A 17,441-nucleotide genomic window follows, 5' to 3' on the forward strand; every position below is an offset into this window, starting at 1 on the left:
TCCTCACTATCCCATAGCAAACTCCCCCTGCCTCTGTCTAGAGGCCACTCTCCCAAAAGCACACACAGCAGAGAAATTCGGATGGAGAGCACCCAACCTCTTTATACAAATGTTCAAATCCACACCACTACCTAAGCTACTCTATGATCTTATTTGAATAAAATCCAAACTATAACAAGCAAAAATAAATGGTGGAATACTCTTACCCTTTATTGTGAGGGTATCCTTCACAGTTTTATTTACTTCCTGATTTTCTCCTTTAGAAGTTCCCCCGGTTTAAAGAGCTCCTTCAGCTAAAAGCCTATTCCCATGCCATTCCCAAACTCCTTCTGGGAACATGATTCTACATCATTTGGTGGTGGCTCCATAAAACATTTGAGAGCAGTAAGGAGAATGGAATGTTAACTCTTTAGTCCTTCTGATCCGTGGTATTTAATACTGGTTGTCAAGCAGATTGTACCACCTATTACCAAGAATGCATATGATAATGGCAAAGTATTCAGGAGGATTGTAACTTTGACTTTGTCTGAAATTATGAAAAGCCAAAAACACAAACTCTATCTTGAAAGTGTTTTTCTCCTTGTTTGTAATCAACTGTCTGATATTTTGCAACAAGTTTCTTCATTTTCTTCTTGTTTGATTGTGAAGTAATCAAAAGATTCATAAAGCGATGAAGTCATCTGAAAAAGCCAATGGGTTATTTGTTAGTGACTGGATCCCTCTTTAATAATCATAGCTTTCTTATGTATTAGTCAGATTGCTTTGAGAAAACTAATTTTAAATGACTCATTCCCAATCAATAGGACGAAGTCCATTAATGCTGATTCTAAGTTTACGATCATAAGCTTTTGCAACCCCAAGCCTTTCTGGAATATATTATACATTTTCATATAATTCAGAACATGGCATGAACATTACTGAGGATTTGAGGCAATCCCAATTTGCATTACACATTGGACTGTTCACCCTGTAACCAAGAATTGAGTGGACTAGCCTCTACTATAGTGTGTCACTACACTGCCTCTTTTCTCTTGTAACGTGGTTTCAGTCCTTTTACGAGACTGTGACCTATAGTTCTAGATTCCTCAGCCAATGGAAACATCCTCCCCACAAATATCCTGTCAAGTCCTCTAAGAATGTTAAATGTTTCATGAAGTCATAGAGTCATACAGAATGGAAAGAGGCCATTTGGCCCACCGCATTCATGATGACCAGTGGGCACCCATCCATATTAATCCCATCTTCCAGCACTTGGCCTGTAGCCTTCTATACCTCAGCAAATCAAGTGGTCGTCTAGACACTTCTTAAATGCTGTCAGCAACTCTCCTTCCACCACTCTCTCAGGTCACTTCTCATTCTTCTAAACTCTAGAGAATTGAATCTAACCTACTTAATCTCTCTGCATATAACAGACCTGCCATTCCATGATCCATACTGGTGAATCTGAGAGGGAAGTTTTCCAAATTAGTTTTCCTGCTGATCTCTTGTAACTATAACAATAAGTTAATAACAATAAAGTTGAATCATGGGTGGCTTTAAACTGCAAAAGGAAAACTTCTAGGTCAGATTTGCAATTATCCTAAACTGAAGCAATGGTACATGTACACTTTTGTCCCTGTCATGTCCTCCAAGAATTTTATCATGAAGTCACAGAGTCATACAGAATGGGAACAGGCCATTTGGCCCATCACATTCATCATTCATGCTGACCAGTGGTGCTTCTGAAAAAAGAAATTAAGGTGGACACTTTCAAACACCTTCAGATTAATGGCAAAACTCTGAGGAAGAAATTCCGGGTTAAAGAATATTTGATAGATCTGAAGTTCAGAAGCCTAATTGGCAGAGGCAGTTGTAAAGGTGTGTCCCTTGTATCTAAGTGAAATTTCCTAAGAAGGGAAATTAAATTTGAGCCAACTCTCACCCAAATATAAAAAAATAAAATGTGAAGGACATCTGCCCAAGACAGACATGAATTTAAAGAGGGGACAGATACCTATATTTAAAATAGCCTACAGATTTGATGAACAAATTTGCTAACAGGTTAACAGTACCAGGTGTCTAACTATAAACTAACCTTGCCAACTCTAACACTCAGTGCTAATTTGGGATATTGAACTCAAAAGAATTTGTGCTAAGTAAGTCCCGGATATTGGTAAAGTGATATTGGTAAAACACTTTACAATTTTACATTTTTAATGGCATCAATTTACATACGATTCAACAATTTGAGAAATATTTTACATTTATAACCAAAATACTACTATCAAATTAAGTTTAAAAAAATTAAGATGATTTTCTGATATCTGTGTTGACTTCTTTGTTCACTTTGTCAGGAAGAAATAAACTTATTCATTCAATAAGTAGAACGTTGGACCTCTGAAATGTGGTTGATTGTGTAAATATTGGTATAATTTTGGTTGGTTGATGGTCTCTCCTTCCATCCCTAATAAAGACAGGGTTTCCCCTATCCACATTTTTCACCCAAATAGCCTCCACATACAACGGATTATTGGTCATTTCCACCAGCTTAGACATAACATCATTGTCAAACACATCTTCCAACCCTCTTTCAGCATTCTGTTCCCTCTGCAACCCCTTGAGTCACTTTTTCATATCACCAACACCCACTCTGCTCCTCACAGCATCTAATCGTGCAACTGAGACGTAACACCTGCCCTTTTCCTTTTCCTTTCCCAAGGACTCAAACAATGCTTCCATTTGAAACAGCAATTCATTTTTAACACTTCCAGTTCAGTACACTGCATTAAATGCTCATTAAATGCAATCTCCTCTACGTTGCGTACACCATACGCAGATCGAAGAACTGCACTGCGCTTCCAATAGCCTGTCACCTTAATTCTCCATCCTGTTCACACACTGATTGATCCCTGTCTTTGACATTATGGAGTATGGGGAGAATGTAGGAAAATGGTATTGAGAGAAATGATCACCCATGATGATATTGAACAGCAGAGTAAGCTCTGGGCAAAATGACCAAATCCTGCACCTGTTTTCTATGCATCGTGTTTCAATGTTCCTACACTGTCCCAACAGGTCAATGTAAGTTAGATGAACAGCATCTCATCTTCCAGCTGGAATTCAATGTTTTCAGAAATTTACCCAATACAGCTTTGTACCTCACAAGTCCAGCAGTCACACTTTTTTTTTGCCTTTCTTCATCTTTATTTTATTATCTCCTCCAATTTAGGTCCCTCCCAGAAAAAGCTTTCATAATTCACTAGCCTTTACCACCCTCTTTCAGTCAGCTCCAACATCATTTTTGTCATTCAGTCGCTCTTTCCTTCTACCCTATCCTAGACCTTCCATTTTGTTTCCTCTATCCCTCTCCCATTTTTGTCTGCAAACTTATTATCTCCAACCATGTCCAGTGATGAAAGGTCACCTCCCTGAAACGTTAACTCCACTTCTTACACTGAGCATTTCCGGCATTTTCTGTATATTTTAGTGTCCCTTTTTGTCTTCTTTAACTGGTTAACATGGAAGGTTTATGGGTCTATGAAACAATGCCATTTTTCTCAAAAACCCAAATGACACAAGGAAATTGGTAATGTGATTGAATTGATTCTCGATTCTCCAACATACCCAATGAGATGAGCCTCTTGACGATGAGTTTTCCTCATTTCCTCCATTCTCTTGGTTTTCTTCATTAATCACTTCCATCGCAATACCATCTGACACATAAAAGTAAGTAAATAAATGAATCAGGGTATTCTACTTCATGTAACATTAATACAATCAGAACATAAAACAGAAAACAGTACAGAACAGGAACAGGCCCTTTGGCCCACAATGTTGTGCCAAACTCATTACTAGTCAAATTATATAATAAACTACAGTAAGATTCTATGAATCAAATGTAGGCCTGTCCGACACAATCTGCAAATATCAGCATTTTCTGTTTAGAGATCATTTGAACATCCAGTGAGCACGTCTGAAGAGAAGCAACGGAAATTCAAAATAATATTAAATGATATGTTAAGTACAAATAATATAATCCAAAAAATTCATAGCAAAAAATTCAGTTATTCCACCAGCCTATGTAAATGTAAACAGCATTATTGTCAGTCATTTTACTGCTATCTAAAAATGTTAGATGAATGTTAATTCATATATCATAAAATAAATAATACTAATTTCTTGTTACTGCAAGCACAAACATGGCTCTATTTTAATCCTCATGAGGGGGGCTCACCACTGAATTTACACTGCAATGGACCCTAGCCCAAACAGAACTGCTGATCCAGCTGAAGGTTGCTGAGAAGCAACTGCACTGACTGTGGAATAGGTTGAGGTTCACCATGCGTTATCTAAATTAGGCTTCATTGCACTAAGAAGCAGCAAAATTGTGAAGATTAATCAAGTAGATACCAGAGGTGAACTTGGATTTTTTTTAATGTATTTATTGTCCATCCCTCATTGCCCCTGAGCTGAAGGGGTAGTTAAGAGTCAGCCACATTGGTTGGTCAGGAGTCACACGTGAGCCATATTCAGTAAGGACAACAGATTTCATTCATTAGTTAAGGATGCTCGGAGCTTCAAGGCTACCAATAATGAGGCTAGGTTATTTTTTAATACCAGACTTTAATTAATTGCATGGTTTTATTGAACTCCTGTTTCTGGTTCAATGATCCAAAATGCTGGCCACTAGTCCAGCAATTTAAACCACCATGATATATTTTAATCTTAGGACAAAAATAGGGAAAGCAAATATCCCCATTATCTCAGGACAGTCCCCAAATGAGGTACTTTGTCCCTGAGCAAAATGTCTCCAGAAGAGTTTCCAGTTCACAAAAAACATCACCAACTTTTGAGCAGATCTACTGACGCACGCTGACATAAAAACTATATTTTGTAAGCACACACATTCTGTGCGATCTTCGAACATCAGCCCATCCCTCACCAAAGCTGATGTTGAGGCTGCACAATATGTTAGGATGGGGAGTAAACAGGAGGGTGGTGGGGCATAAGGGAATCAGAGGTGAGAGAAGAGATTAGAATAAGGGAGGGTGGACAGAAGAAGGTACAAACAACGCCCCCCACCCGGCCTCATTAAACAATGCATACCAAGTCCACAATACACATGTGTCCTGCCCTACTCAATACCATTTAATAGTGCTGGTGAGTTCAAACAGTGTTAGTGTATTATTTATAAACGGTGTCAGAATCCATCTAAATTATGAGATATCACATAATGTTAATTGCATGAAAATGTGTTTTGCATTTGTGGTATTGTTGCACAACTGCTAACATAGACTGCTAGAAAGCCTGCCTCACCACACTGTAAGACCTACATTTCCTGTCCTGCTACTTTACTCCAATCCAATGTGTCCTCAGACATAATTTGTAATATATGGCCACACCAGACTCGATAAACGTTGCTTATGGATCATGCCTCTGATACTTTTGACCATTTAACTCTTGGGTTAATAAATACCAGTTCAGATCCAACATTTAAAAAAATCTATAAATTTGATGTTGATTCTAAAATAAATATTATATTCCATTATAAATGGACATCACTATTTAAGCCATGGTTACGTGTTCTGGGAAAATAAAATTAAGAACTAAGAACAAATTAATAAAAAGCAGAAGATCACATGATCATTTACAATATTCACATGCCTTGTGGTCAAACTGATTTTAATGGGCTGGATTTTCCTGAGAAATGCCAGCGGTTCTGTGTGAAACCAATGGCATTTACTAGCTGAGTGTTAGGAAGTTCAAGGCTTCTGTGCACGTGTGCATGGAGCAGAAATCCTGAAAGGTATTTGATGTTTTTTTTGCTGACTAAGCATTGTCCTTGAACTCCTTGTGGAATCCAAGAAGAAAGCGTTAACTTTCTGCAAACCCCCAGTAGTCTCCACTGGAGAATTTGGCTGCCGCCCCTCTGCCAGGTGATGCCATTCATTTGAATAGAAAGGAACAAGTGCAAGGGAGAAAGGCATCTTCTATGAAATAAACAATTTTTCAAATTAATTAATTTTACTTCAGCTTCTAATTGTTTTAATGTACCTTATTTTTTTAGTTTCTAATTGTTAAAGTTTTCAGCATTTTGATTATTTCTTAAAAGTTTTGGTACATTTCTGGATGTAGGAGAGTTTGAATGTCAACTAAAACTCAGACTGCAACATAGCCAGCTGTTAATTTTTTTCTCTGTAGCTGAGACCTATTCAGGTTCTGTTCCACGATGCCATTTACGTCTGTACGATGGGCTGTGCAATGGAAAATGTGGGAAGTTTACCACTGGGAGTAAGTTCTGGGCTAGATTCATAGTCATAGAGTCATACAGCATGGAAACAGGCCCTTCAGCCCAACTTGTCCATGCGAGCTAGTCCCATCTGCCTGTGTTTGGTCCATAGCCCTCGAAAAGTCTCCTATCCACGTCCTTATCTAGATGGCTTTTAAATGTTGCTAATCTGCCTGCCTCAATCACTAATTCTGGCTACTAGTTCCAAATACACACCACCCTTTGCTAACTGGCTAATAATATCTGAAGTATTATCATTTTCAACATATTTCACATGAGTATAATAAAGCATATTTTGAGAAATGCCATATCTCTATCTGAATTTTTCCTCAAGCCTTTAACCATTTCATTGCTGTTGCTTTGCCAGAAGTTTGGTGGAAACACTGTTCACACCTGTAAGCAAGGGTTCTGTGGCATTTCTGCCAATATTACATCAGCTGAGCAGGAACAGTTCTGGAGTAGCAGAAATTCCCAGCAATTGAATCAAGGGTGTTGTGCCAATAAGTTTATAATGAAATATTCTGTTGTAATCCCAAAGTACTAGGAATGTAAGGGAGTTTGTCACACAGTAACTTCGACCCATGTTTCTGACCTTGGGTGCTATCTGTATGAAGTTTGCACGTTCTCGATGAGCCTTTGTGTGGGTTTCCCCTTGGTGCTCTGATTTCCTCTCACAGCCTAAAGATTAATTAGCTATTGTGAATTGCCCTTAGTGTAATTGAGTGGGAAACGAATTATTGTTGTGGGGGGGTGGGTGCGCAGAAGAAGTTCACAGGCATGGGAGGAAGAATAGTTTGCAGGGAGATAAATGGGCCAGACGGCCTACTTCTGCATTCTAAGGAAACATGACATATAGGACATCCAGAGTTTGGTTAAAGAATTTTCAATATTAAAAGTGATCTCTTATCCATTATGCTTTTCTGTGGACCCTCCACTACAAACTCAACACCTTTATTTGTGTTATACCTCAAAAGAAGTGTGAGGAGATAAATCTGTGGATAGGGAAGATGAAGTACCATGAAGTGTATCATGTCAATGCATTTTGGGCATCCAAATGCAGTTCTGATCCATCACTTTTCAGTTTGAAAGCCTTATTCTTAACAACTGGTGCACATACCTGGTGCTCTTGCCTTTCTTTGCCTTTTCTGTTGTTGCTTGTAACACAAAATTGCAGGAACGATTATCACCAACAGTATCAGTGCAGCAAATTTAGGACCGTAGTTCTGACACGCTAGATAAAAAATTGTTTCAGAGTTACCAAATGAAATGAAATTCATCTAAACTACTATCAGGAGGAACAAAATAAATATTTAAATACTAGTCGTAGCAACACACCCTTTGAATATTGTGACATTTGAAAAACAGGATGGCTTTTAATTTTAAAATTTTTTTGATAATTCTGAATTTGTGATGATTTAACAATATTGTTTCTTGTTAAAATGTGAATATTGATAAAACTAGCAGCAGTCCGAGGGAATCTATTTAATATCCTGCCGAGGAAGATGTATCCTAGATAAATTGATCAGTTTATGCTGATGACATTGCAAATGTCCCAAAAAATATTGAGATCTTCAACTGGTTCCGTCATTTGCATAAAGCAACAAAATTTGATTTTACACTTCATGAGCTGCTGTACAATGATAATTATATTTACTTTCCTTTGTTATGTATGATATAAGCCAGTTCTCTAGCTCTCTTAAAGTTGTCAGAGAGGAACAGAGCTGAATGCATTAAATAGAGGAACGGCATAGATTACATTTATTTCGTCTTTGTGGATAATCTAATGATCTTTGAATTGTTTAATAGAATGTTGACAAGGTAGAGAGATACCACTTCATCTGCTGGGGCAGTCAGAACAAGAATTAATCTTAAAATTAGAGCTGGGTGCTTAAGGGTGACTTCTAGGAGTATTTCTTCACAGAAAGAATGGTTGAAATTTAGCAACCTCTTTACAAAATGCTGCTGTATGCAGGATCTGCAGATCTTAAAACTGAGATTGAGAGATTTTTGTTAAACAAAGGTACTTAAGTGTTATGAAATTAAAATCCACTAAATGGAATTAAGATGTAGATCTGAGAGGCAAACCTGATAATAGTCAGTAAAATTATGAAGGGGCTTGCTAGGACAGGCCAAAAGTAAACGTATTTCCAGTTAAGGGCAAGATGAGAATGAGAATCCAGAAGAATAAGATAATCACAAATTAATACAACATGATACTGGATTAAACTTTATGCCCAGAGAGTGATACTCACTAGCACGGGAACAGGAGCATAGATTATTTAAGTAGTAGGTAGATACGTACATAATACGTATCTATATACTCCTAAAATAAACTCTTAATTTTATATACCTCTATCATGTTGCCTCTCAGCCTCCTCTGCTCAAGGGAAAACAGACCCAGCCTATCCAATCTCTCCTTCCAACTCAAGGCCTCCAGTCTAGGCAACATCCTTGTAAATCTTTTCTGCACTGTCTCCAGCTTAATCACATCTGTTCTGTAGTGTGGTAACTGGAATTGCACATGATACTCCAAGTGCAACTTAACCAATGTTTTCTACAACTGTAACATGATGTCTGAACCCTTGTACTCAATGCCTCGCCACTAAAGGCAGGCAAGCAAATGCCTTCTTCACCTCCCTGTCTACCTATGTTGTGACTTTCAGGGAAATATGTTCTTGTATCCCCCTCGGTCTCTCTATTCAACACGCTCCCCAGGGCCCTGCAATTTACTATTTATGTCTTGCTCTGGCTTAACTTCCCAAAATTCATCACTTCCCACTTATATGAGTTAAGTTCCATTTGCCATTCCTTTGTCCACTTTCCCAGTTGCTCAATATCCTGTCGTAGCCCTAGATAATCTTTTTTTTGCTGTCCACTATACTGTACACTAATGTTGGTGTCATCTGCAAACTAATTAATAATGCCACCTACATCGTCATCCAAATCATTAATATATTTGACAAAAAATAGTGGACCCAGCGTCGATCCCTGCGGCAACCACGGGCTATAGGCCTCCAATCTGAAAATCAACCCTCCACTGTCACCCTCTGTCTCCTATTACCAAGCAAACTTGGTATCCAGCTGGCTAGCTCTCCCTGCATCCCATGTGTTCTCACCTTCTGGACCAGCCTACCTTGTCAAAAGTCTTTCTAAAGTCCACTCAGACAATGTCTTCTGCCCTGCCTCCATTAGTCCTCTTGGTCATCTCTTCAAAAAACTGAATCAAATTCATGAGACATGAATTCCCACACACAAAACCATGCTGACTGTCCTTAATCAATCCTTGCCTTTCTAAATGCAAATAAATCCTGTCTCTCAGAATCCCTTCCAATAACTTTCCCACTACTGATATAAGGCTTACAGGCCTGCAATTCCCTGGCTTATCCCAGCTGCCCGTCTATCTCAGACATTCCTTTTAACCTTGTCCTTTCTCTACAAATTGCATCAGGCTTGATTTCTAACTTTGCCTAGTGCTGATGAAAGGTCATCAACCTGAAACATTAACTCTATGTCTCTCCCTACAGAATTTGCCAGACTGTTCAGTATTTCTAGCATTTTCTGTTCTTATTCCACTAGACACACCAGACAGTGCCTGAGTTTAACATTTCATTTACATGGTAGCATTTCAATGAAGTGTCAACCAAAATTTGTACTTTAGTCCTCGTGGATTTGTTTGCACAGCCTTCTGAGTGGGATTCAGATTTATATCTACAATATTGTAATAAAACTATCAAGCTAAACTACAATCATTATCAGATGATGAAAAGAACTTTGTAGAATCTGTAAGTGAGAATATTTTTACAATGCATTTCAACCCTGAAGTTATACTAAACATTTAGTTGACTTTCAAACGAACAACAGAATAGATAATTTTACGTTGGACACAGGAAATAAATGCATTTGCACCACAGAGTTTATTTAAAGAAGCCAAGAACAGTAAACCTAATGACGTTAGTGATGTACCAAGACTCGAGCAGTTTTTTAACAGGAAAGTGTGCAATGGTTACTGTATGTAAAGGAAAATAATTTTGTAAACAATTTTGGAGTAATGAGTACCTTGTCACTGAAAACTAAAGATTAATTTGGAATTATTAAAGCTAACAACGATATCAGTATCGTTGTTAGCTTTGACATAAACTTGACTGTGAAGAATTCTGATATAGTTTGTAGCAAGAAAACAGGCCATTCGGCCCCACAGACGATATGATGGTACTTGTGCTCCCGCCATTCTGCTTCATCCAACTGTATCAGCATTTCCCTCCGTTTCTTTCTCCCTCATGCTTAAATACATCTGACGCTATTTATCTCAAATCCTTCTGTTGTTTAGTGCATTCTTACCACTGTTTGGAGAAAAGAACGTTCTCCTAAATTTTGTATCGGATTCATTAATGACTGACTTTTAGTTATGCTTTATCCCACATGAAAGCATTTTCTCCATATCCTCCCTACTAAAATCTTTCATTATCTTATTTTCTTCAGCCTGACCCTCAGCCTTCTATTTTCCAAAGTGGATTCCAGTCTGTTGAGCCCATTGTGATAAGTATGTCCTCCCAGTTCTGTTATAATTCCAATGAATCATTTAGTGCCTTCCCTAATGCCACTACATGACTTTTTTTTAAACTTATGGAGACCCGAAATGTGCACAGCAATTCAGATATGGACTTGGTATACTTTGAAGCAAGTTTAACATAACTTCTCTCTTCTTAGAATTATTCTTCTAGAAATGAATTCCAGTCTAAGGAATGGTTTTCTTTTTAATGTTGTCAATGAATGGCCAGTTTCAGTGAATTGTGTATCTGTACCTCCAGATCTCTTTGCTCCTCCACTCTTCTGACCAAAATTCATCATCCCCCACTGAACTATACTAAAATTATGCAACTTACATGCCTACTCTGTTAACTTAGTGATGTGGTTGTTACAATCATTGTTACAATCTAGCCGGGTTCATCTTATATCCACCCTAAGATTATGTTTATTTCCCCTAATTTTTTAAAATCTTTTATGATCTCTTCTAATGTTATGCCGATCTTGTTAGTTTCCCTGATACTTCAGCAAAGTAAATGTTCAATACTTATGTCATTTCACTGTAATTCCCTGTGAGTTTAATTCCTTTTGTAAGAAAATGATCACTCAAGCAAATAAGGCTAATGAACTGGTTAGACATTGAGAAATTGTAATGTTAGGAAGGGTGTCTGTTAAATAACAATTAAACAATTCTATGACAGCTTTGGAATCAGAGCACTGAAGTGTTCATAGTACTCTGCCCAAACAACATCTCTTAAACAACATCGCTAACAAAGATCAACTGATTGTTTGTCGCATTCATATTTGCAGAACCTTGTTAAATGCAAATTGACTGCTACAGGTTATCATAAATAAGAGATGTTGCTTAAGAGCAATTAATTAGTTGTGGTCTGAATTTCCTGAAGAAGTTAAACATGCTAATTTCATAGTTTTTTTCATCTTAGCTACATCAGTTTTAAAAAGTCTTCCTCTTTGATAGCCATGAACTTGACTATTAAAACATCTGATGCATGATTGTTTAGTTGATTGGCACCTTGCAAAAATATCCATGAAATTGTAGAGATCATATTATTTAGCCTTTGATGGTCTGTTCACTTAAATTACATTTCCATTGTTCAGGGTAAAAATTTTGTGGTGACGTTACAAAGTTTCATGGCTGAGAGGAAAGATTCTCAGATGTTAAACAGATAAGAGACAGTAAAAGGTTTTGAAGATTTTGTTTCAAAATTGTTAGTTAATAGTTTAAGTCCTGAAGTATATATAATAAAGGCAAAATAAACTAGGGGAATAATTAAGCAGATAAAAAGATAAGTAAATAAAGAGAGGCACAGGGCCTATTTTAACCTAATCTGGTCACTATGAAACTGATTGAATAAGGTAAATGTTGATTTTACACACAACACATTATTAAGCTCCAGTGGGCTAATAAGCCTGGCTAGTAAGAATAAAAATATTTTGAAAGGGACCCGATGACAAAACTGAAATAGGAATCCCAAAGTGAAGCCCAAGCATCTAGAGGAACACTTAAAGAGCCCAATATCCCATCCAATTTACTTCATGAGATGAACTGTGCATTGATTTTACTGTGATAGAGTATCAGAGCATTAATTGAATTCCAGCTAATTCCAACATAATCATTAATTTAAATTTCTGTTGTACCAATCATAATTTAAACACCCGGATTAACTATATATATTCACGGACAATGGCATTATCGTGCTTAAGCTTGTATTGGTTTTAAATAGATGTGATTAAATAAAATTTCTCAGTTAAATGCATCTGCACCCAACTCACCTTTGATGACTTTAAGTAAAGGCTTATTTTGTTTCTTCTATTGTAGTGCCATTGTCCTGCAAAAATATTGTGATGGTTTGGCTTTGGTAACTACTGATTTTATTCAATACTGATTTTCGTCAGACAATTCACATTTGATTTTGTTTAGTCCTCTGATGAGCCTTGCAAATGGTTGGAGGTTTATAATCCAATTTTTCAAAATGTTCACAGCTGAAAATGGGGGAAAGTATCAACCCATTGAGGGCCATAGTTTGCAAATTAACATTTTATGTACACAATTTTAATGATGTGTTTGGGATATACAAGCTTTCTGTTTTACAACAGGGAAATAGAACTGCAAGTAGCATATGTATTGAATAAAATCCTCTCCCTGTAACCATGAGCAGGAATAATGAAGGTGATCAGTATGTATCTCATATTCTGTCTCCTGATGTTACAAACAAGATGACATGATGACAGAAACTGACCAAAAAACACTTATTACAAAATCTGACCCTAGAAGTACTTCTGGACACAAAAAAATAATTTTTATCTGTCAGCAGTGGACCTGGAGGATACACTGGCCAAATGTCCATAAGACCCAGCCACACCATCACAATGTCAGTGGTCCTATGGAAGTTTCAAAGTTCTTGTGTCTACCAGCCTGAGAAACAAACAACAACTTTACCAAGATGATCAAAAATCTAAAACTTCATCAAAAGCTTGTTTGTCCTGACTAAGAGTGGTGGTGCAATCGCAAACATGGTTAACCAATGCCTGAAATACAATGTATAAAGCAATAAAGTGTACCAAGATCCAATAAGAATAACTAATACCAGCATTTTGTCACAAAAAGTTGGAACTGAAATATCTGATTTAATTTTGAATCAATGTTTAGTAAGGTGGATTTTGAACTTCTCTAAGTACCTTGCAATAGATTGAGACAACATTCTGAGTGCAGAAGCTTGCTAGACAGATCATATGATAATCTAGATTCTGATAAGTGACCACGGGTTTGCATTCTAAAATAAGCAATGAATTCAAAGTCCCAACATTCTGATGAAAAATTCTAGCTAACTCTTCAAGTTGCAAACAAAAATCATGATGAACAGAAAAGTCCAAGATGCATACCAAATGTTGACCGAGGGCTCGAGATGCTAGAGTTCACCAGCAAAGATGTTAGATCATACATTGAATAAAAGCAACATTTAAGCTCTCAATAAACTATTCAAAGTGTTTAATTTTTTTTGTTTGAAATATTTATCAACTTTTGCGGATTAATTTCTTGCAGGATATTCTGAGTCCTTATAAACTTCCACATGAAAATGTTTCTCTTAATCTCTCACTTTGTTATTTTGTTAAATGCCACATGTGGGAACTTATTCCCACATGTTTAATCTCACCTACTCTAAAACAGTCAATGTTTTGAGTATTTATGTGCTAATATTGAAAAATACAATTTGAAGTTCAGTTTAGTATTATCCTGAAAGCACAATCATACTGGAAAGATGGGCAAGTGAAAAATTTAGAAATATGTGTATTGCTTGCTTAGTAAGTTCCTACCCTTCTTTTTCTCCTTTAATGTAACTCTCTAATATATTTTGGTGCATAATGTGATCAGGTATGCCAGATTGTTCTGTCATGACCAGCAGTTAAGGTGCCATTTGCATTGATACAAAGCAATTCCACCTTCACTCAGAACCATTCAGGCCATGCCATCTTTTCGCAGCTATCATCGGGCAGGAGGTACAGAAGCCTGAAGTCCCACACCACCTGGTTCAAGAACAGCTACTTCCCTTCAACCATTTGGTTCTTGAACCAACCAGCAAAACCCTAATCACCACTACAGTTTAGCAACACTATGACCCACTCTGATCACTTTGCATTAAAATGGACTTTTTTTTTGTTCTAATTGTGTTTTTTCTTGTAAAAATTGTGTATAATTTATGTTTGATTTATATTTTTCTTGTGAATGCTACTTATATTATGCTATATGCCTGTGATGCTGCTGCAAATAAGTTCTTCATTGCACCTATGCATACATGTACTTGTGCATATGACAATAAACTCAACTTTGACTTTGACTTTGACTTTATAACAGAGGAATTCATTTGACTAATTTGAATTCCACCAAGGAATCTGTGTTTACTTACTCTGTGTAGTCTTACTCTGTTTTAGCTTTCTGCTGGTTGCAACATAATTATCTCTCATGCAAACTGAAGTTTAAAACACTTTTATTTAGCCAGTTGCAACTTCCCAATGCAAATTTTGTGTTTACTCCCAGTCTGCTGTATTGAAGTTCACTGCTTGAAGTTCACATTGCTTTATTGAAGTTCACTTCTCCATCCAAAAATCTTAGCATAACAGTACATAAAGAGTACTACACTCAGATGATTGTTTATATCAGCATATAAATTGTATTTGATTTCTTCAAATTCCCAGTATTTTCCTTAGACATATTGAAATGGCAGATGTCATTTAGATGATGCCATGGAAGCATATGCCAAATAAACAAAGCTAATTTTATTGAATCATTTCTCACTTCAAGCAAGCCCTTGAAAACATCTTCAAAGTAATAATAATAATAATTACAGCACAAGGGTCAATGGTCCCTTTGTGCATAGTACAGCACTAGTCCTTCTAGTATCTAAATGAATACCAGTCCCTCTCCTCTTCACATGTTGTTTCACTTTCTTCCATTTTAAATAATAATCTCATTATGTTTTGAATGTCTCTTGGTCTATACCCATTTGTGATAAAACAAGCAATGTTCTAATCATAGTGGTGAAAGGTGTAGTATAAATATATCTATGTATCCTGCTCCTGTGAATTTAATTTTTTCCACAGTATTGTTAATAATTTGCATACAACATTTTAAGATAATGCAGACACAAGAGACTGCAGATGCTGGAATCTGGAGCAACACACAAAGCGCTGGAGGAACTTGGTGGGTCAGGCAGCATCTATGGAGGAAAATGGACAGTTGATGTTTCAGGTCGAAATCTTTCAGTCCAGATGAAGGATCTCGACCCGAAACGTTGACTGTCCATTTCCCTCCAGAGATGCTGCCTGACCCACTAAGTTCCTTCAGTGTTTTGTGTGTTGTTTTAAGATAATGCACCTGTGAATCCATTGCACAATTTAATATGAAGTTTAACAGTACTGAATATTTACACTGAAGAATAGGCATGTGAATTAACTTCACTGTGTTTGTTGTTTGCGTTTTTCAACGGCTTTACCCTTAAAAGATTTTCATAGGGTCATAGAATCATCCACTGACTATGAAGCACCTTTTTACCCTCATCCTAACACTAGTCCCATTTTATTCTCCCCGTATTCCCATCAACTCCACTCTCCTGTGATACCACTTCATCTGTAAAATCAAAATGACAAATAAAAATGGGAACTGGTGGAAATGTTCAAAGGTCTCCCGTTCAAATTACTCTGGCCTGCCTTTTCCCGTTAAGTATCTCATTTTTATTTCAGAATGACGGCATTCATACCTATTATTGTAGTTCCTCATGTCCTTTCAATATAAGCAATAGATTTGATGTCATTTTCATTATGCAGCTGTATGTGATTTCCCAGACCAAGACTAGCATATACAATTCTGATAATGGGAACCACGAAGTTTAGAGATCCTGAGAGATCCTGAGTCTTGCTGCTACCATTTTTAACAATGGATACTGTGGATACAATGGATACAATGGATACTGATATGAAAATAATACAATTGATCTTATGTTTACAAATCAATTATTGATGTTCTTTTACATTCACAAATCAGAGGACACATTTTAGGAAGCAAGGATTAAAAATGTTTGTTTGAGAAGTGCTCAAAGAATTATGTATGAAGTTATACTTACACAAATTTAATGGGGAGTTACCTTGCACGGTTAATTTTGTTCCACTCCCAAGGCCTCTTTGAACTGGTGGTGGTATTTCAACAAACATTTCACAGAAGTACATTCCTGAATCATGTCGGACAATATTTTCAATTGTCAGCTCTGCAGTTGTTTCATTAATGGAAGAAAAACTTCTGTTGATGTGAGCTGGGTTCATTGTCGTTACCTGAAGCAATGACTTTGAGTCTTTGGTCCAATCTACCCTGATACTTTCAATCGTTTCGTCCTGTTCACAAGAGCACTGCATATTGATCGTGTCTCCCTCAAAAGCCTTTATTTCTGGAGGTGTCTGAAAGACTTTGATCTCCTCCATGACTACTGTTAAGTGAAAGGAATAATCAGCTTATAGCAATCAACTGCTTATGCCTCAAGTAAAGAAGATATATTTGCTACCAACAAGGAACATTACAAGGGTTTGACTATAAGGCAGGTACTTATTACAGTATTTACCCAACTATATTCATTTAAATAATGCTAGTAGAAAAGCAGAATTAGAAGTAGTTTTATTTTTGAGGAAGTAAAACATAAACATACCTGCAGTTACTTGAGCTAATACTTGGACACAATACAATGCCTGTATCAAGTGTAAATAATTATGATTAAGATTCATCTTGGCAGCAACTGAGAACCTGTTGCATCTGCATTCAGCACAGCAAATCTTTGGTTGACTCACATAAAGGCAAGCTGTGCTATAAATTTCCGTTTCTACGTCAAAACCACGTCTGATTGATATCTGTTATTACATCAAAGGTACTAACCTTTGAAAAGTTCCAAATTTTTAGACAAATCCCTCTGTTTCACAAAACTGCCATTCAAGTTTGAAGCCCCTAATAAAGTCTGCTTGGTAATATGATTTGGAAGTAGTGTGTCCAAATTAAATCACAAAGCTAGCTAAACTGACAAAGTAGGCTGTTCTCTGAACTATGCTAATAATACCAGAAATGAGAGACATTCCTGAAATTGTTTTCTTA

General features: G+C 36.8%; 1 protein-coding gene across 1 annotated transcript; it reads right to left on the reverse strand.

Moving 5' to 3' along the window:
• Positions 1-516: 516 nt before the first annotated feature.
• Positions 517-17,093, reverse strand: LOC127567396 (uncharacterized). The gene is made up of 5 exons (XM_052010261.1): positions 17,005-17,093; positions 16,453-16,788; positions 7,386-7,499; positions 3,604-3,692; positions 517-680 (listed from the first exon to the last, which is right to left on the reverse strand). Exons 1-5 carry the CDS (start codon positions 17,078-17,080, stop codon positions 591-593), a joined length of 705 nt encoding a protein of 234 aa, XP_051866221.1. The 5' UTR covers positions 17,081-17,093; the 3' UTR covers positions 517-590.
• Positions 17,094-17,441: the final 348 nt, after the last annotated feature.

This window comes from Pristis pectinata, chromosome 2 (assembly GCF_009764475.1).
Source record: "Pristis pectinata isolate sPriPec2 chromosome 2, sPriPec2.1.pri, whole genome shotgun sequence".
NCBI classification, from domain to species: Eukaryota; Metazoa; Chordata; class Chondrichthyes; order Rhinopristiformes; family Pristidae; genus Pristis; species Pristis pectinata.

Excerpts from the sequence above, each read along its gene's own strand:
- LOC127567396 (XM_052010261.1), bottom strand. The coding sequence starts at position 17,080 with ATGAATCTTAATCATAATTATTTACACTTGATACAGGCATTGTATTGT. Across the intron at positions 16,789-17,004 it reads ATTAGCTCAAGTAACTGCAG|TAGTCATGGAGGAGATCAAA; the intron begins GTATGTTTATGT and ends TTCACTTAACAG. Across the intron at positions 681-3,603 it reads CAAGAGGCTCATCTCATTGG|ATGACTTCATCGCTTTATGA; the intron begins GTATGTTGGAGA and ends TGGCTTTTTCAG.